At 37.6% G+C, this 20,564-nt stretch overlaps 2 protein-coding genes across 5 annotated transcripts in view; one reads left to right on the plus strand and one right to left on the minus strand.

The window, feature by feature from the left end:
• LOC145227538 (ATP-dependent chromatin remodeler CHD1-like) overlaps positions 1-20,564 on the minus strand; it is a 32,197-nt gene that overhangs the window by 6,093 nt on the left and 5,540 nt on the right. For all 4 annotated transcript variants that reach the window (XM_080092383.1, XM_080092385.1, XM_080092382.1 and 1 more), the window contains exons 9-24: positions 20,068-20,206; positions 19,622-19,742; positions 19,381-19,507; positions 18,575-18,790; positions 17,554-17,732; positions 8,642-8,763; positions 8,185-8,401; positions 6,735-6,904; positions 6,435-6,542; positions 5,584-5,772; positions 5,217-5,376; positions 4,782-4,934; positions 4,392-4,613; positions 2,658-2,879; positions 1,491-1,610; positions 994-1,152 (exon numbers count right to left, since the gene is read on the minus strand). In XM_080092383.1, coding sequence (XP_079948509.1) covers positions 994-1,152; positions 1,491-1,610; positions 2,658-2,879; positions 4,392-4,613; positions 4,782-4,934; positions 5,217-5,376; positions 5,584-5,772; positions 6,435-6,542; positions 6,735-6,904; positions 8,185-8,401; positions 8,642-8,763; positions 17,554-17,732; positions 18,575-18,790; positions 19,381-19,507; positions 19,622-19,742; positions 20,068-20,206 — 2,624 coding nt within the window. The remainder of the gene's footprint in view (positions 1-993; positions 1,153-1,490; positions 1,611-2,657; positions 2,880-4,391; positions 4,614-4,781; positions 4,935-5,216; positions 5,377-5,583; positions 5,773-6,434; positions 6,543-6,734; positions 6,905-8,184; positions 8,402-8,641; positions 8,764-17,553; positions 17,733-18,574; positions 18,791-19,380; positions 19,508-19,621; positions 19,743-20,067; positions 20,207-20,564) is intronic.
• On the plus strand, positions 11,336-17,024 carry LOC145227540 (adhesion G protein-coupled receptor F5-like). Its single transcript, XM_080092386.1, has 7 exons — positions 11,336-11,773; positions 12,560-12,720; positions 13,509-13,619; positions 13,700-13,818; positions 13,875-13,968; positions 14,206-14,365; positions 14,607-17,024. The coding sequence occupies exons 1-7, from the start codon at positions 11,481-11,483 to the stop codon at positions 16,246-16,248; spliced, it is 2,580 nt and encodes an 859-aa protein (XP_079948512.1). The 5' UTR covers positions 11,336-11,480; the 3' UTR covers positions 16,249-17,024.

Raw genomic sequence — 20,564 nt, forward strand, 5'->3', positions numbered from 1 at the left:
TATCATAACAAAGCAAAAAAAAATCGGACACGAAAAAAACGACATAACAGCAAAAACAGTTTTATACAGAACATAATACTGCAGAACCAAACTAAACGAACAGTACATAACAGTAACTTGTTTCGTGTCGCCCCAGATGCTTATGCAATATGCAAATACTCAGCACTGGCCATGATGAAGGGACATCACAGTCACAGAGTGGAGTGCAATTATTATATTTGCCAATTATACACACAATGTAACGCATTACAACACAGCAATAATTAGAATGGTTTCCATTACATATTTCATGGTAAAAATGCATGGTATAATTTATTTCAAGTGCACAGTGCATTATGTTTGTTTCAATAGCAAATAACATAAATGACCTGATAAACAATCTGCAGAAAATAAAAACAAATAAATCTTTGGGGTGTCAAATAACCAAATCTACAAAACACAATAACCGAATCTACAGTCCAAAAGTATGTCCAGCAGATATTGAATGTTAATATTATTAGTTTCTGGATTGGCAATCTCTTGGAATTAGAGCGCACTGAATTAGGAATAAAATTGAAACAGTTGGCTAAAAAAAATCCAAGACCATCTTGCAATAAAAGCAGCATCTGATGCACCACTACGTTTGATGTTAGTTTCATAAACAAAATATTTTGACTTATTGCGGGCACTAGCTTAAGCCGTTGGAGTTTCGGTGTGATGACGTGGATAGATTAGGGTTCATAACTAATACATATTTATAGAGCTGTGCTAGGATGTGACACATGGACTGAAGACGATTATCACGCTCTGACTTTGAACAGGAAGAGCACAGTTTATGTTTAATGACACAAAATATCAGCCGTGTTATGAGCATTGAACTAGGCGTGAATTTTCTCAGTAAAGTTTTTCCCGCAAACTGATAGGGAGGGTTAAGCGGATTTTACATGGCGAATCGGGTATGAGTAGCACGTGTTATCGATGTTTAAAATAGGCTTATACTTGTTTTTTTTTTACCTTTAACTTTTTTCTAGCCCTCCTGGGAAGATACAGTTCAGCTTCCTTCTTCTTTCTGTCTTCCTCCTCAATCCTTTTCCGGTCTTTCTCGGGAATGATTCCGTCCCAATCCTTCCCTGCATTCGCCGTCTCTTCCTCGTCCAGATTAAAAGTGGCGACCTGTAATTACAGAAAATGGGTAAAGTGAATGTGCAAGAAAAATAAGGTTCATAAAGGTAACTACAAGAAAGCACTAATCAACCTTGATTTATCGTTAGCAAATTTACATCGCACTACCCAATTACAAAAAAACATCAATAAAATATATGTCGACAGTAAGTTTAATATTTATTAACGAGATACATCCTTTGGACAAAAGGTTTATTTTAAAACTAACAATTTGCCATGTTTACCCAGGTAGAATTAACCATTTCATCAGTTGTATGTGGCCAGTTAGAAATGCAAAAACTTTGTAAGGTCAAATAAGGAGAAGTATAATAAACAAGGATGTTGTTCACCTTAAATGCAGAAAGCAATTCGTCCCCTGCGCTTGAACCAACTTGTTCCTGTCGAGTTTCAGCTCGTCTTAGAATCTCATCGATGTCGCATTCCGGTTCCTTATCATCACCGTCAGCTTCCTGTGAAATGCAACAATAAATCACTGATATCTGGGATAGAACTGTAAATATTTGTTTTCGAATATACAAAGTTCCATAAATCGGGACACATTGTCAACATGTTTATTGTCTAATTCAGTTAGTGGAAAGGCCTATCGGCAACTTAAATGTGATTACCCGATAAATTTCGAACAAGGTATGCCTCTTTACACGAAACACAAAATATTTTAAATATGATTTTATATCTTGCATATCAAGTCGTTACCACTGGAATATATCTGTAAATATACACAAAAAAGACGACCTCTATTCGAACTGTAGAATGTAGCAGCTTTAGTAACAAAATAACTTTTGTACGGATTATTGCGAAATTTAACATGTTTGACATAAGTCGACGGGACTGACATAAGATTGTGTTTGCATATTAACATTTGGCTGAACGTCCTATCAACTTGTTGTTGAGCGAGCAGAGGCGACAAAAACGGGTTGAATTGGACGGTTAAAAAGGTCAATTGACACCGTAACCTCCATATCAGGCCTTAACGATTGTTTCGTCTTTCGAAGAGAGGACTATGATCAGCAATTTGCAACGGTTGCCAAAGACCGCGTATTTGACAAAAAAGAAGCAAGTCCTTGTGAAGACTGGAGATTTCAATACTCTGTTGTAAACTTCCTAATTTGGATGCCCCAGCACAAAAATGACGAAAACAGCTTGTATTAAAACCAACAGTGTTTAAGGGAGGGTATAAATTTTGAAGACTTCAAGACTTTAACACCTTTTATAGACTGCTTTCGATGTCGGCGTTTTTACACATTGTTTCCGTTAAAACAGTTCAACACAGGCAAAAATCACAAGAGATCTGTGTCAAAGTTTGAAACAGTCTCAAACCGCCGAAGGAGAGAGTTTTTGCGTTTTCAAGTGGTGACTAACGTAATATTATCATAACAAGGGCAACAAATGGAACTAAAACATTTATTTTTAACTTTAAACCGGCATACTGGTATTAGTATGTACCCGACAACAATCAATGGCCTAGATCGGACTCTCAGCGGTTCATGAAATTTTACCTGGAAAAGTTCCTCTGCACCGAACTTCAAGATAGAAGTAAGTTCGTCCTTATGGAAGGGATTATTAGTCGTGGAAGAAGGAGTGGAGTTTTTAAAGAGGACTGTTTTTCCAGATGTGTCCATCCGTTGAATGACCAAATGATCAAGAACCATTTTCTTCTTCGCCCGTTCAATGATGTCTTCTTCAACGCTTCCAGCACAAACAAGACGGTATATGTTAACCTAAACACAAAATATGTAATTGTAATGCATCCATTCGTTCATTTTGTAGTTTGTAAAGTTTTGACAAAGTTTGGGGTGAAACTCATTTTCTTAACAATACAATGGCAGCTGATATCATCAGTAAAACTAGAATAGTGGTTTTGCTATATATTGCCAGTTTATATATACTACATCATATTTAACGATGTATCGCATATACCATTTACTATATTTATAATGGATATATATTTGGCACCTACATTTTATTGGGTCCCTATCTTTTTCCTGGCACTTTATAACATAATTGTTTCTGCAAGCATAATCTAATGGGTCCCCACACATATGCATATGCGATTTGGTAACAGTAAAAATAGGGCACAATCATTGTTAGATATTTACCAATTTACTATACACATCATTTGATCTACATATATGATTGTTTTTGCAAGCAAAAACGAATGGGTCCCCACACGCGCGTTTGTGCGGATTATGGTAAACAAACATCCTGGTTATTTTTAGATTCTTAAGGAAAAACTTAACCAACTTTAGCCTTAACCCAACTTTAAAAATTTTGTCCGTATTATTTTTGCATCATTATTGTCATATAATTACAAAGAACAGTAAATAAGAACAGGAAAAATACTTTCAATTTAATCTCATGCTTTGACCTTGATATTGTCGTTCAAGGTCAGTTTTTAAACACAATTTTCCAAAACTGAAAATGGGCTTGATAACTTAATAAAACGACATAGCATAGCTGTGCAAAAACAGCTGATTTCTAATCACCAACACGACTGCATCGTAAAACGTCCGTTCGGACGTCAAGCTGAGCACTCCCGCTGCATTCACCCGCCTTAATCGTAAACAAGTGAATTACTACCTTTCTTGACCAAACGCATTTAACAAACCAGCGTTAGACAGAAACGAATATTTTGGGGTTTAAGGGGTGAAAATGGGTAAAACTTTTTTTAAGGTACAAAATTCTTTGAAATACCTTATATTGCACCAAACAACAAAGCATATAACTCCTAAATGAAGTAATTTAGCAAGTATAGCCGTTTTAAAAATTCCACGTATTAGGGGGCTGTGGGTGAACCGAGGGATCAAACGGGGTCTAAATTCACATGGACCATCTTTAGACCAATATCTATAATGTGTGTAAATTTGAAAAAGTTTGAACCATTCTTTCTTGACCAAAACGTGGGAACAAATCTGCGTTAGAAAGAAAAAAAGAAAATAAGAAAAAAAAAATGTAGACAAAAACAATATGTGACCCCTTCAGCGAAGGGGACCCATAAAGAATAACAATTTACTTTATTTTTAAACACTTTATGTGAAAATATAATTTATTTCTTTGTATCGTCAATCAAATGAGTTCAACAAACTCAAAGGTAAAATAATTAACAAAGTGTCAACAGGTAATATTAGAGCCTGTGACACCTCAAGATGCTGTAATAAGCGTCATATCCTCAAAACGCTATCAATCAAATCATTTCAATGCCAAACAAAGCTCACCCACGACAGGAAACTTACTTGATTCTTCTGTCCTATGCGATGTGCCCTCGCTTGAGCCTGAAGATCATTCATGGGGTTCCAGTCGCTGTCAAATATGATAACAGTGTCCGCAGTGGCAAGGTTGATTCCGAGCCCCCCAGCACGAGTCGACAGAAGGAAGCAGAAGTCTTCTGAGCCTTCAGCATTGAAATGATCCAGCGCACGCCGCCGTTTGTCGCTGCTCACTGAACCGTCTAACCTCTATGTATAAAATACTGAGATGTTGGCATTGAAAGTAACGTTGTTTTGTTGTCGAGAAAAGTTGTGCCAATAGACAACATACACTGCCGAATTAAAGTAGAGCGATGTACAAAACAAAATGTTTGGCAAATTAACCTATTGTCATGGACAAGTTTTGATGGCATGTACCTGAAACTGTAGTCTTCTTGCTATCAGATAATCTTGAATAATATCCAACATTCGCACCATCTGTGAAAATATGAGGACTCTGTGACCGTCTTCCCTCAACCTCATCAGGAGTTTATCCAGAAGAATCATCTTACCACTGTTCCGAAGCAAATTCTACAAATAACAGAAGCTGAAATTTATATTGATGACAATGGCAAAAGCATTTTACTTCAAAATAGGCAAGCCTATACATTTTCAAGTTACTTTGATGAGTTTTCTTAATTTATTTCACCCCCAAATTGCTGAGTCAGGCACGCCTGCAAACAAAACGTTTTATAAACGCGCGTTTTTGTGGGTAATTTTGTTAAGCAACTTTTCACAGTGTGTAATTCGCTTTGCAGCAAGTACAAAAAATAACCTTTTATGTTCATCAAATTATCAACACAACAAACTGACCTGCAAAGCTGATTCCACACTTGGAGCGTCGTGTTCCGGCGGTTTTACGAGATAAGCGTGATTACAACATTTCTTCAACTCCATTACAATATTACAGAAGGATGTGAAACTGCCGCGGTTACCACGCATAAGGGCTGTGTAATTCTTCGTTAAAATCCACCTGATAAACAACATACATTACAAGAAAACATTCTTAGGACATCCTGACTTTGTCGTGATTGGTCAATAGTACATATGCTTAAAACTTCTGGTAATAATCATACATATTTGTTAGAAAATCCTTAAATGTGTGGTTAGTTATCACTGTGAATACATGGCATTAAACCAAGTAGGTCTAACGTATGTTTATTTTTTTGAAACTTCTTACTTGTAATACTGTTTTTGTTGTGATGCCATTGGTATACGTAGAATTTGTTCAACTTTGGCAGGTAGCGATTTTTCGACATCTTTTTTAACTCGACGAAGAAGGAAGGGCTGAAGGACTTTGTGCAGTGACGTGTAACCCGAATCACAGTTCTGCGCATGCGTGTTTTCAAATACAGGCCAAGATTCAAACCTATAACAGATAAGATTTCATTACAGAAAGTACTGTATCAAATGCACCATAAGTGCGTTCGACTGAAAATTGCCTTGAGGGTTACTAAACAAACAGCAACTTTATATGTGACAAAGAATTTGATCTAAATACAATACAAAAAGGTTTAACATCCACATGACACCCAACACTGCAAAATGCAAAACGGCTCAACATTAGTCACACAACGCTGTTACAATGATCAACCAGGGGTCAGTATTTCCGATAATTTGTCAACAGCATGTGAAGCATCTCAGATAATTGCAGGACTTCCGGTCTGTGAAAGTCACTTGTCACGACCGGAAGTGAGCACGTCACAGAGGGAGAGTTGTTCGAAAACCGGAAAGTAATCTCGCGACATAATCAGTCGGCTGAGGCGTGTTGGTGCTTTGAAGTATGACGTACCAGCTACGTCTTAGTTTCATAACTCAAACACCATTACTTTCTTACGCTCGGGATGTGCTTTAGTTTGAAAGCATATAGGCTACAGTAACCCAAGTCATCAACGTTTGATATGCTTGGGTCTTTATGCTTTAGTGTTGTGCCCTCTAACTTTGCTTGGCAAATACGTACTGGGGTCGCGCCAACGTATTTTCACGTCACAAATGCAGAATTTTTTGTAAAAAAAACTTTAATACACTTACTTCTCGGGCATTATAAAGTGCAGAAGCGCCCAAAGTTCCTTAAGCGAGTTTTGCAGAGGAGTTCCGGTAATCAACAGCCGGTGGTTCGACTTAAACTCTTTTAACGACCTGTGAACAAAAAGTCGTGAATATAAGATTTTGACATTTATTTGATATGACAAAATACAAACATTGCACCAACAATTTTGACTTTTTTATTTACCACAGACACAATATTTATAAAAAGACTGCATTTAAATGGTAGAACAGTCAATGAAAGCCATTAATACTTGAACATTATTGGCAGTTTAAATTATGTACCTGTACAACAGTGAATCGTCGTTCTTAAGTCTGTGAGCCTCATCGACAGCGATTACAGACCAGGAGTGAGAACCCAGGAAGGTTTTGTCTTTCAGCAAGATCTCATATGAGGTCAGCACCGCGTTGAATTTGTATCGTTTGCTCGGAAAAGTCCACTCCACTTCACGTATCTACAAACAGGAAATACACAGGTCGGGTTTGGGCATCAGTATGGGAAAAACGAACTTTTTGAGTCTGACGTATCACAAGGCCAAAATTTTGTCGTAATTTCCCCTTGGTAAAATTAACTTTCGGGCCTAATTAGTGATTTAATTTCTGGTTTGGGATGGGTTTCGAGCTTGTACTTTCGGGTTCAGGCAACTCTGAACAAAATTCAGGATGTGTGACATAGTTTAAAATAACATGATGAAACTGATCCAAAACTGAGGAGAAATTACTATTTAAGACAGTGGCGTTCAAGACACAAAAACCTGTGATAGCAAACTTCATTTTGTCAAATCAACTGATATGCAAAGTTGTGTGTTTTTTCTTATTAAAACACATAGCAAGGGTGTGGTTTTATTTGCTCTACTTAGGGGTGTACAGCTTGTACGATAGATACACTTCGTTTTCTACGCAATAGAAGTAATTACTTGAACATTGTGTGGTGTACAATTTAGGAAAACTTTACGTGCATTCAGCAAAATTTATACTTTTAGATTTGGGTTGGTTGGTCATTACTAGGGCAAATATTTTTTGACTTGTCAAAAAAAGTCAAATTTTTTTAGAATAGGTCAAAAATTGTCAAAATTGTTTACAAAGTCAAAATATTTTACCAAGTTAAAATTGTTTACAAACTGCATTGTCGTGGTGTTGTAGAGGTTGCACTGCCAGCAAACTATTCGTTTTACACCTTGTAGCCTACTTTATGCTGTTATAATTGGCCCATTGCCCCAATTATTGCGAATCATAAACCATCAAGTGAGTGAAACAATTAGGTTGATATGGCGTGATGCTCAACACACCTCAAAACGTGCAAAATTTTGGTAGGTCCCAAGTCATTTTACGGAAGCTGCAGGTTAGGTGCAGCTCTTGCTTCGGTTTTGCTTTAGATAATTCATGTATCTTTCGTTTATACAAATGTATTGAATAATTTTCGTTGTGTCTCAGCTGCAGTTTTTTGGCAGTGATTTTTAATTAGCTCATTCCCTTTTCAGAATAGGTTAGGTCTATGTTCAGATTTTTGCCCTTCTGTTAGACTTTTGCACATTCTTTCGCTCTAGTTAGATTAGCCTAGCCATATTTTAACTTTTTGAACGATAATGCGTAATTTAACTACTTGAATTCTTCATAGGTCAAAATTTTGTCAAAAAAACGATTTTTAAGTTCAAAATTTGTCAAAATTTTCAATTTGTAGGTCAATTTTTTTCGTTTTTTAGGTCAAAAAATAATTGCCCTAGTCATTACTTACAGTTGCCCTGCTACTCTGGTCTCCCATGTACACAACAACATTCATGAAAGGAGCCCAGGTTTGGAACTCGGCCTGCCATGACGTCATAGTGGAAAGGGGAACAATGATCAGGAACAGGCCGTACAACTCATGAGTGTGATAGAGGTAGGAGAGGAACACAATGCTTTGGATGGTCTTACCTAAACCCATCTCGTCAGCCAAGATCACACTGTTGCCTCTGGAAGTGATAAAAGAAGCGTGAATATGATAGCTATATGTGCTGAATTGATGGTGGTAGTTGTATTGTCAATAAAACTAATGTTATGCAACTATCCCATTCAAACACGTATTTTTACAACGCAGGATTTTAGTTATGACCGAGAAACAAATTATAGTTACTGCTCAACGAATATCCAACAACAGTTTGCAAGCCCACAGGTATTGAGAAAATAAAAATTGAAACTTGGTCAATGCGTACTTGCACCAGGAGTGTGCCAGCCAGTTGATTCCTTCCAACTGATAATCTCGAAGTTTCAGTTTTCCAGCGAACCAATCCGGTTGACGCGTCATGGGCACAAAACGGGGACGTTGCCTCAAAACCTAGAAACAAAATGTGAAATGAGAAATAAATGAATACATAGCCGTCTCTAAATTTATACATTGTTTAAGATTCGCAGTTGCCTTTAAGACACGTAAGTATATAAAAAGATTTGGGGTATTTGTGAATATTCTACAAATTACAAGGTCATGTATCATATTATTGTGAAAACGTAAAAAAAAACTAGAAGGGTGGCTTAGCACATATTGCCCTTGCATACACACTATAACCTATTTTAAAACATAAATATATTTCCTATGCTTATTTTGTATTGGGTCCCATATTAGTCACCGTCTTTTATAACTTTAGTCGTTTCTGCAGGCAAAAACTCATGGGTCCACACACATGCAAAGTTGTAGATAATGCATTTCAAGAGATAACCATGCAAAAGTCGGGTGTTGTAAGGTAAAAAACAGTGATCGGCACTGGGCTTAAATAATAATACTATGTAGAATACAAACTATAAAATTAGATTCACCCCAGGTATTGGTTGAAGTATGTCCTATTTAACGTTTTAAAAAAAATGACCCATTTTAGGGGGCTAGTAGGGTAACTAATTGGGTTCGACACACAAACTAAAAAATATATAAAAACCACAATGACTCAATCAATAGTACTGCAAAATTTCAGCCCAATCCGCCAATGTTTAAAATTTTGACCACTAGAGGTGTTTTGAGCAACAACCGATAATGTTTCTGACGTCATAGGGCTGTTAACAAGCCCCTAACTGCCATGGCGCAAAAACGACCACCAAGAAACCCACCAACGAGCAACAAACAACTAGTTGCCGTTGTAACAGTATTGCTCCAAAGAAATCTTTCGTTTGTGGTGCCCAGTACCATACGAATACGTTTTACACTTTAGGGGCTTGTGGGGTAAATGTTAGGACTACAGGGTTGAACACAACAATTGACACCTATAAATGGCATACTATACAAGAAATCCAAATTTCAGCCAAATTCTGACACTGTTTAAAAACTCACCCATTTTAGGGGGCTAGCGGGGTAAATACTGGGGTTATCAACAAAAACAAAGTGGGATGCACATCTACATGAATATATCTACCATCTATGTAAATTTCAGCCAAATCCATCAAACATTTGATGGAAAAACGAGTCGGACAAACTTTGGGTAAAAAAACCCATTTTAGGGGGCGAGCGGGGTAAATACTGGGGTTATCAACAAAAACAAAGTGGGATGCACATCTACATAACTATATCTACCATCTGTGTAAATTTCAGCCAAATCCATCAAACATTTGATGGAAAAACGAGTCGGACAAACTTTGGGAAGAAAAAAAAAGGAAGAAAAAAAAAGAAAAAAAACACAAACAATTTGAGTAAAATCAATATGTGTCCCCTTCAGGGAAGGGGACCCATAACTAAAAAGATAGACGGGAATGCCAATAGCAAATACCTCAACGACAATGGCGGTTTTTCGAAAAAAAATTAGGCCACAATAAAAACCTTGCATTTTTGCAAAGTTTTTCTGCAGTGTTGTAACGCTGGCAAACACACAAAACGAAGCTTGGTTGCTCGCTGACGGCATGGACAGTGATGCAAAACATGGCCGGCGTCAGAAATGAACAAAACACGCTGCATCACAACCAGCAGCCAACAAGTGATTTCATATCCGGTGAGAACATCACCGCCGCTATGCATATCAACCAAGGGTCTGGCCCACAGTGAGATCAGTAATGTCGTTGACTGTCAACAGACATGTTGTTGTCCACTCCTAATTGCACATCGTTTTAATGTGGGCATTAAAAACGCGATTGCAATAGCACGTTAACAGAGGCTGGTAGAATTTGATTGGTATATTTTTTTAGCAAAGATAATTTGCAAAACTAAGTCAACGAGAATAAAAAGTAGCGAAGATTATTTTTTTTCGCTTGAGCTCACCGCGGCAGGTTGCAAAAAGTTCAAAGGCAGTTTCTCTCGCCTCAATGGTTTCCCTGGAGTTATCAGTCTTTTAATTAAAAGCAGTTTGGGAATTACGCAGCGTGGCACATTTGAAGTTGTTACAATGGGATAGTCCTTGTGGGGGTTGTGGTTGCTTGTCGGTCCTCCCCAATTACTATACTAGTCGCAACAGACGGACGCTTACTACTGGGTTCATAAGTTCGGTGGACTTTTCGCCAGTTTACAGAATGTGCTTTAGCCACAGTTGACTGAACAAAGCTCGCTTGTAAACGCGCTTGGGACGTTGTCAAAATGGCGTTGTAACAAGATTGGCACATTAAAAAGTCACAGAAACGCAATTGAACAGTACCAAAGCCAAATTGGTGGTGCGAATTACAAATATAGCAACACAAGTGATTCCAAGTGCAGGTGCAACATCTGAATGACGTCACAGCAGCCAGAGCAAACCTGACTTGCGGAAGCCTATAAGCAGGCAATTGGATTTTTGTTCGAGAGAAACTTGTTGCCGGGGTTTGTTCGTACAATGCCGGCAACAAGGAAATCGAAACCGCTCGCATGATATGGAACACAAGGATATGGATTTATGGTAGTAAATGGATTGCGTTTTAACAAGAGACTGTTGCTAGCATTTTTCGACACTCAAATTTCGCGCTGGAAATGTCAATCTGACGCGTGTTGTTGTTATTTTGTTTTTCAATACAGGTATTTACTGTAAGTGCAAGGGTGGCAGATGCCATTCATCATATAGGAGACTGCAGCAAGTGAAGCACTCGCATTATAAACTGAAGCAAGACAAAATGTTAAGTTATAAATCATGGACTTTACAACTGTGGTGGATACTAATTTTTGCTACACAAGTTATTTCCAACTACACGATTTGCCCGTGCAACGACACCAAGCAAGTATTGATACGAAAGTCGCATGGACTACGGAGCAATTACTCGTCTTTCAGAGAAGCGTGCAATCTGGGATGGACGAAGAGTTCGCTTAAAATGAAAATGTTGAGTGGATTTGGACAAGGATCGCTGGCGAAATTGGACACTCAAGAAAAGTTGGATACTGCGATTTCGTGCGCAAAAACATGCACAAAGTAAGTTTATTTGTTCAAAGAATTACAACGTGTTCCGTGATTAAGTGCCGAGTAAGGTCAAACTAACACATTGTGTTTGTTTATTATTTGCCGCCGTTTTCAAGCAGAATAGCACGGGTTTGACACCTAAATGTATTTCTAAGACAAATGTACTAAGCAAGGAAGGCAGTAGGTACGGTACGTATTGCGTTGACCGTGCCACGTACCTTGTTACGAAGAGTGTAAACGAGCTAAATGGTGGGAAGCAAACGGTTCCAACACAGCAATCAACACAAAACACGAAATGCAAACATTTCTTTTTTTAAAAGGGTAACTGCGGAGATTAGGCCAAGCCGAAAAAAAATCATTCCACATTTTTTTTCTATCCACCCATCGACGATTCACAGAAAGAAAAAAACGAAATAACATTGCACCATTCAATGTAGATGCATGCTTATGTCTCAACTTTCATCAATTTTTTCGTGTGAAACGAAAATTCTACAAGGAAGCTATACGCAGCGTGGATAGAATCTGTTTGTGGGAAGTATCCCATCTTAAAGAAAAACAAAACAAACTCTAATGATTACAATAAAGAAAATACCAGATGAAAGAAATCAATAGGAATAATATACGTAGCACCGTTTATAAACAAGAAACCCGAAGTGCGCATGTACAACATTTTAGAGGCAAATCAAACTTTTGCAAACTTAACCTAAAAATGGTGCCATTTGTAAGCCTTATTTACAAAACCAGTAACTGTTTGCGGCCTTTGTTAATTAGTGAGTAAGAAATTATTTTGAATTGCAGTTACGAACAAAGCGTGCTTGGATCAAATCTGTTCGGCAAAACTCATTTTTGGTACGGATACCGTTATCACTGCAACAGATCCATGTGGATTTGGGAAAGCGACAAAACTGAAGTATCAGACAATCGATCAAGAGAAGAATGCGAGAAACAACCAAAGAGTGGTAAGTTTTTTTTTTGTTTGATTAACTGTGTTTGACGTATTGCGCAAAAAAATCGCCATGGTTGAACTTAAAATAGGGTTGAAAATATGCAAATTTTTAGTAATGCTGATTGACCTAACGACATAACAATACGTTATGACGCTTTCCAACTTTGTTAGCAAAAGAGGTTTGTATAAGCCAGTGGTTCCCAACCTTTTTGTAGTCGCGGACCCCTTTTACAAATTTTATAGGTCTGCGGACCCCCAAAGTAACTTAGTCTTGTTATGTTTTTCGTTTCTTGCATTATACGTTATTATACTTTCGCTTTTGGGGCAGAATTTTAATCAACCTTTACAGTCCTTAAATCTCAATAAAGTTCTGTACTGTAGCAGTCAATGCAATAAAGAGTGTACAATACTTGAAACAAAGCACTATAAGTTCTATTGTTCATGTGTGATGTGATGTCACAATAGCGATCACAATCACACAAAAAGTTTTCTGATCCAAAGGTTTGATAAACAGTTGGTACTTATATGCAGGATCGTAAAAACGGTTTGGAAACTTAAAAATATTGTCCTGTTGGTTAATGGTACTAAGAAAGTCCGTGCTTCCACGGACCCCCTAAAACCATCTCACGGACCCCTTGGGGGTCCGCGAACCCCAGGTTGGGAACCTCTGGTATAAGCCAAATTACAACCAATATGATTCCGCCTACGGGGTTGCATATGCGGAACATTACAATTTTTCGGGTATCACTTCCTTAAAAAAAGAAATGACCATCCATTTAGTAAAATTTTAATGTCTTTTAGACGTATGTAGTCACATAGAGAAAAAGAATGGATCTTGGAAAACAGGAACGGCCGAGTGTTTATCCGACTACCGTGGGTTCTTATGCGAGTACGAAAACACTGTCGAACCAGGTAAATGTGATTTAAACTTGTACGTTTTACGTTTGATTTAAGTCATGGTTTGGATAATATGAACTGGGGTTTACGCGCAGGAAACGTGACGAAGATTTTCGCTATAAATACAAAGGAACTGACGACGATCAAAATAACATCAACAAGTTTGTATTCTGCAACAGTGACAACTCCATCCACCACAAAAGCCAGTTTGCAGGTACAAAAAATAAAACTGTTTTAAAATTTCAAAAATGACACCAACTTCGTTTTTAGGCCCTGCAGAACGACGTTACCAAATTGTTGGACGAGGCTATGACGACAAACACGTCAATGACAAACACTAACGCCGTACTTACTAAACTGCAAAGTAAGAAATACAATGCAACAGAAATATCTACATTACCAATATTTTGGAAAACTACACAGGTGTATTCATTGCTAATAATCGGCCATGAAAAAATATTCCACGACTGTATTTATCTCACAAACATAATTATAAAGTTATAGTTGTGCACAATATAAAAGCTTTTGTTACTGAATTTTGCAAGTTCTACAAAATTTTAAGATCAAAAGTTTAACATTTGCAATGAAATGCGAATAACAGGGAATATGAAGGAAATCATTGACGGCCAGTCATCGATAGCGACAAAGAATCTACAAAAGACCGCTCACTTTATGGATATCCTGGCCAGTTCGTCTCATGTAAGGAATGCAAGTCAAGTGGAAGTTAGGACGTTTGCTCGTCGTTTGATCGAAGTGTCAAGGTAACTATACAAAATATGCTAACACAGCAAATTTAGATGACAGCGTATCAAAGTGCTAACGAGTTTAACTAACTGAGTTCATCATTTGTGTCATGGGTTGCATGCTCTCTGTAGGTTACAATACGGATGTCCTTTGCTTATTTACACAGATGTATCTGGAAAATACTAATTTCTGGCTTAACGTAGCCATAAAGTGAATCTTAGGGCTAAGTTTAATAAATGAAATTCATATTCTTTGCAGCATTACTTTTGATGAAAGAAACACGGAGAGCTGGATCAAAATGTCCAAACTCCAATCAAACAGCTCTCGAAAACATTTGAACCCGATTTCAGTTGTTAAACTTTTAAGTCGGGTACTCGGTCATGTCAAACGCAACTTCAGAAGGGAGACGCAGCTATCTACAAACGACATAGTTCTCCGAGTAAAAGAACGACGTGTGCACAAGTCTCAGTTTTGGGACCAGAAAAAAAGCAAAAAATGGATGGAAGTTAAAATCGTGTTTCGCAAGCTTCCAAGACTGCTAAACATAATCGAAAACGCTAAAAATGGAAACCAGGCCAGGTTAATCAGAAATTCAGCAATGTTGTCCCACACTGTTTACGACTCTGAAGGCAAAAAAGTCAGCGTACCTGTCAACTTCACACTTGCAGCAAAGAGAAGCCGTAAATTCAGCGACAATCGGTCAAAGCAAACTTCATGTCAGTTTTACAATTATACTACACGTGGTTGGAGTCCGTACGGGTGCAAAGTGTTGCGAGAAACCAATCATTCGGTAACTTGTTCGTGCAATCACACAACAACCTTCGCCATTTTGCTCGTTAACGCAGACGTGCGCTTACTGCAGCTACAAGACGACTTGCAATGCTATCACATGCATTACACCCATTTGGCCAGTTATATCTGCAACTCAGTGTCCATTATTTTCCTGTGTTTAACTATTCTTAGCTTCCGCCTAGTGCAAGATTCATCATCTGCTGGAAAGACCGAACGCCATTTTACACACATTAATCTGAGTTGCGCAATGCTCGGTTTGTGCATAACTTTACTTTTTACTGAGATCTCAGCGTTGCACCCTGAGCTGTGTAAGGCCGTGACCTTTTTCTGTCATTTCTTCCTTATGGCGACATTCGCGTGGATGACAGTTGAAGGCCTTATACTGTATGTTTACATCCTGCGTGGGAATATACGTAATCAGACACTCGGGTGGATAAAGTATGCGGTGGGTTGGGGAGCACCAGTAGCCATCGCGGGAACTACGCTCGTATACGGACTTATTAACCACCAATACATTTATGACCACAAGACAGAAGATGAAGGCACAGAACACAGAATATGCTGGCTCACCCACGAAAACCGACTTTCATGGGCAAGTACTGGACCAATCCTCGCCATTTTTGTTGTCAACTGTTTCTTGCTTGCCAAAGTGCTTTGCGTGATCGTACGGTTGTCACGCGAAAGCAAGAAATACAGGCCGGCCCAACGACCTTTGGCTAGCGATGAATCCAAAAGTCTACAGAGCACTGATAGTGCAACCGCTTCACCGCGACAACAGGCAATCCCACTCGTGGTTTTTGCAGCGTTCTTGAAACTTTTCCCGTTACTTGGCGTAACATGGGTGGTCGGGTGGATACCCACATTCTTTGCCGACGGCCAGACCAACGACAAGTGTGACGTTAAGACTGCAATGTTTTTTGCACTGACCATGCTTCACGTTGTTCTAAACGGACTGCAAGGCCTTTTTATGTTTGTGATATGCGTACTGAAGGACAAATACGTGCGGGACGCTTTAAAACGGCGCATTGACGGGTCATTGAAACTTGGATACCATCACAAAAACAGTCGCACCTCTGGCCCCAATGCCAAAAGGGCAATGTCTTATTAATAGGGATGTTCAAAGTAAAATACCGAATCCTTTCAGTCACATTCGAATCCAAAAGTTATGCTTTAACCGTTTACAAAAACGTAAACACGTGCATGAAGCAACGCATAAGGACTCTTCGGCGTCAAGTCAGCGAGTACTGAATGCTTAACGACTAGCACGTGACACTTGTTTGTTACACATTAGTGATTTCGTTTATGCGATGCCGATTGCAACGTCTTGTCGAGGTTTGATTTTTTTCCGAATTTAACGACAATCAACGGTTATGGCATTAGGAATAATTAAAAGCATGGGATATGTCAGTAGTCATCTACTACCTCAGCACGCTTACAGCATATCTGCTATAACTATAGTTACTCCTACTGAGGTCAATAAATACCACTAAATAAAATTGTTTTCAGTCAACTTTTCTCGGTTGTCTTTGTACCCTGTGGGGCATTTTGTGTATTAAACTGGCTTACTTGTATATAAGAACTGGATTCGATATTCTGGATTCGAAACACGATTGCACAAAAACAACTTACCTATGTTACAATGTTTGCCTGCTGTTTTGTACAAAACTTTTTCTACATTCCGAACTTTTTTCTTACATATCTTCCACTTTGGCCAAACCAATTGTATTTGTATTGTGATAGTACAACAGGCGTACAAACTGCCGCCGCACAGAAAGCCTTTTTTACATTTGCATTTTTCGTACTAAAACATGCTGTTTGCCAGATTAATGTTGCTTAAATCCTTAATAAACCAAGATGTACTTCATGGTCAGATGATGACTTAAACTAAGGACACATTAAAATAAAAAAAAATATTAAAAGGGTATTTCATTGTAAAGAAGAGTCTATGAGGCTAATGTATAGTTAACAGAATAGCCTGAATCTGATAATATAAAGATTAAGACCTGCTGCTGTTTTCACCCATTGCCATCAATCAATTCGACTTACATTTAAATACCATTCCAAATATGCCATAGGTGAACTTGAGGCACAATGGCGGAGAGGTACTTTTTCGATAATTTACAGTTTAAACCGTTATCTGTGTCACACGAACAAGTATGTCGGCCATCGAAAGTGAATAAATTCAGCAAACCGCAAATTTACATTTATGCTAAATTGTATGAAACGAAAAAGCCCCACGGCATTTTGCAGTCTTCCTGGAAGTATTACTTTGGTAAACTCATCATAGTAAGCCAGACCTATCAATAGCGTTATACCAAGACCACTTCCAAGCATTTCCACGACAAGGTAGTTATTTTTTTAGGCTAATTAATAAACCCAACATGACAATAGTTTGCTTTAGAAATTAATGTACCTTGCACTCCCGCTTTGGAACACAGGGATTGTCTTGTCGCATGTCGAATGAATCGATCTCGGCTTTGAAGTCCTTTATTATCAGTTGTTCGTCTTCCCATGTGCATTCGCTGTATGGCAAGCCACACCATTTCACTTGATAATCCCAATTGTTGTTTTGGTTGCGAACCCGCGAACGAGCTGTTATGATTAAAAGAGTTGACTTGAGCTGAAGCTTTATGACTCTTAAGGATATTAAGCGGATAATATTAGCTTTATATGCTACTGTGCGTCGATCAAATCATCTGACATGTAAACCTCAAAAATATCAAAATACATTCATATCCGCGATGGCTTTGTGTGGCCAATTGTTCCTTTGGGAAATTTTGAACTGACAAGACAATTTATGCTGTCAATTACAAGAACAATGCGATAAACAAATTTTTCGATTGGTCGGCCATCTAGATACCACAAATATAAGACGAAAATATAAATTATATATTGTCTATTATTTTAAAACCATAGTTAAATTCCAAAAGTAACTTCAATTCACTATCATTGACAATTTTCGAATTTTAAATCTACAACCGTAATTTCTTTGACGATCTAGTGTAGTAATGCTACACCTTTTAGTACGGTTTACATAATCAAAATTATTTTCGTATTTTTACAGAACTTTTTTCAAAAGTACTGAAGTATTTTATTCGTGGGAACAGGATAAAATTAAAACAAACGCAATTGCTACGGTTGGTCCAAAACCAGCGAAGTATCCGACGAGTACCGATACTTCACATAGCATCAGGTATTGGCGCCGAAACTACCATCGGCTAACCCCAATAATTACCTCTACTATAGGTTCTAACGGCAATGTTGGGAATCCAAGACAGATGGAGAAGCACACCAGAGTATTGTAACAAAAAATATTTTTCTGGCAAAAAACATGCCGTAAATGTGTCATTTTGAAGAGTCGGAAATTTAACGCAATACTCGCAACGTAAAAAATAGCGAAACACTTGGTTTCATAAATACTATTTTCCACATACCTATTATTCTTTCCACCTTGCAATAACTTTCCAATACGTTTCTGTTCATTTCTTGTTGACAGTAGAAATATTCCCTGTCCTCCGGTGAGGCGGCTCTTAACCAAATATCAATCTCATCTTGTCGTCGAATGAAGTTTTCCAGCCTTTTCATGCCACGCACATTTTGCGCTCTCAAGGTTGCCTCAGATTCCCATGTGTTGTGCAAATGTGACCAAGCTGTTAAAAATAAAAAGTTTTATTTGTGCATCTACAGTAACACCACTAAAAATGAATTTATTTATTCATTCACATTATTTTTAATAAAATGGTCACCTAATCTAATGTATAGGATAAGCTACGGTGCGTTGTCGAATGTTTTAAACGACGCTTTTCGGAGTTTACCGAAATATTAAAGTTTTTTATGTTTGAAATAGGTGTTTATCGATTCCTCAGTATTCCTGGTAACCTGAAGACATTAAACATAGGAGCTAAACTAAAACCGTAAATGAACACTGTTTCCGACAGGAACGACGACGCTTTCTACAAGTCTTGGTTCTAGGCTCAGTTTGTCTCAAATCTTAAATATTTATAATCAATGTACCCAATAGTATCTAAACAGTTTAACTGCAACATGAAAAAGTAGTTATTTGTAATGTGTAGCGACGGTAATCAAACCGACCAAAACTTACAAAATGGGCGCATGTGAAAAAAGGTCCTTTAGCATCATCTAGCGACTAAATTTTATCTCAAACAAACGACGCTTTCTACAACTTAACTACAAGGACTGATTAAAAGCATACATTTTACTGTATTTTCCAAAAACTTACATTTCCACTTGATAAGGTATTGTGTTTCCTGCTCATCCACATTAGCATCAAAATCTTTATTTGGATCACCTTCAACGATGACAGAATATGCAGTTGTTTTGCTACCAGTTGCTCCAAGTTTTCCAACCTAAACCATACAAAGGTAACTTATATTTGCTATTACTCTCCACAACAACGCCTAATCAAACATGTGACGTTTCCTTATTAAACATGTGACATTAACATAAGGAAGTGAACTAACCCGGTGATCCATGATTTTCTCAATGGCTTCAGTTGCTTCATCTTCCTCAGGAATTTCTTGTTCAGCGACTTCCACCACTTCATCACTTTCTGTTTCTTGCGTGGAATCATTTTCCTTGTAGCTGTGACCCAAACACGAAACAAAAAATTAAATCAAAGAACAAACCAAATATTTAAGGCAAACTTTGCAAATAGTTTCAAAAGCAAAGGCACCAACATTTGTAAAACAAAAAAATATAATTTCTCATGACAAAAAAAATATTAATAAAAAATGACAATGTTTTACAAGCACATTAAGAAAAAATATGGAATCAAACAGCACCATTGATGTGTTAGGGCAAAAATTTTTTGCAGGTACTTTTTGTGTATAGATAATCCGCACATGTTTAATTGTTTGTGAAACTTTCTTGAAAATTGATCATGTATGATGTTTCTTGAGGCACAAACCTGACTTTGTTGTTTCTTAATATTCTTGAAGATGCTCGGATAGGTTGATTATCACCTGACGACAAACCATCATCATCATCTGACACTGTGCTTTCTTGTTTGTGGCGGAAACTTTTTTTAGACTGCCCGTGTCTTGAACCTTAACAACATCAACAAATTTTAAGGTTTTTTTCAACCTCCACACAACTGTATTATGTTTGTCCCAATTATAAAGAGTTAAATTACACATATTTTACCATTGATTATACATAACGTATTACACCAGATATTAATCAGGAGAAATTCTAAACCAATTCTGTGCATTTAGTCCAAAATAAATTTTAACTTAACAATCTTTCTGTTTGTCAGAATAAACCCAAGATGATAAACTAGAAAGGTGGCTTTCTGATATACTTGCATTTTATATATTCTATGCGATATTTACCAATTTACTATACACATCGTTTGATCTACATATATGATTGTTTTTGCAAGCAAAAACGAATGGGTCCCCACAC

This window comes from Phallusia mammillata, chromosome 5, assembly GCF_965637545.1.
Source record: "Phallusia mammillata chromosome 5, kaPhaMamm4.hap1.1, whole genome shotgun sequence".
NCBI classification, from domain to species: domain Eukaryota; kingdom Metazoa; phylum Chordata; class Ascidiacea; order Phlebobranchia; family Ascidiidae; genus Phallusia; species Phallusia mammillata.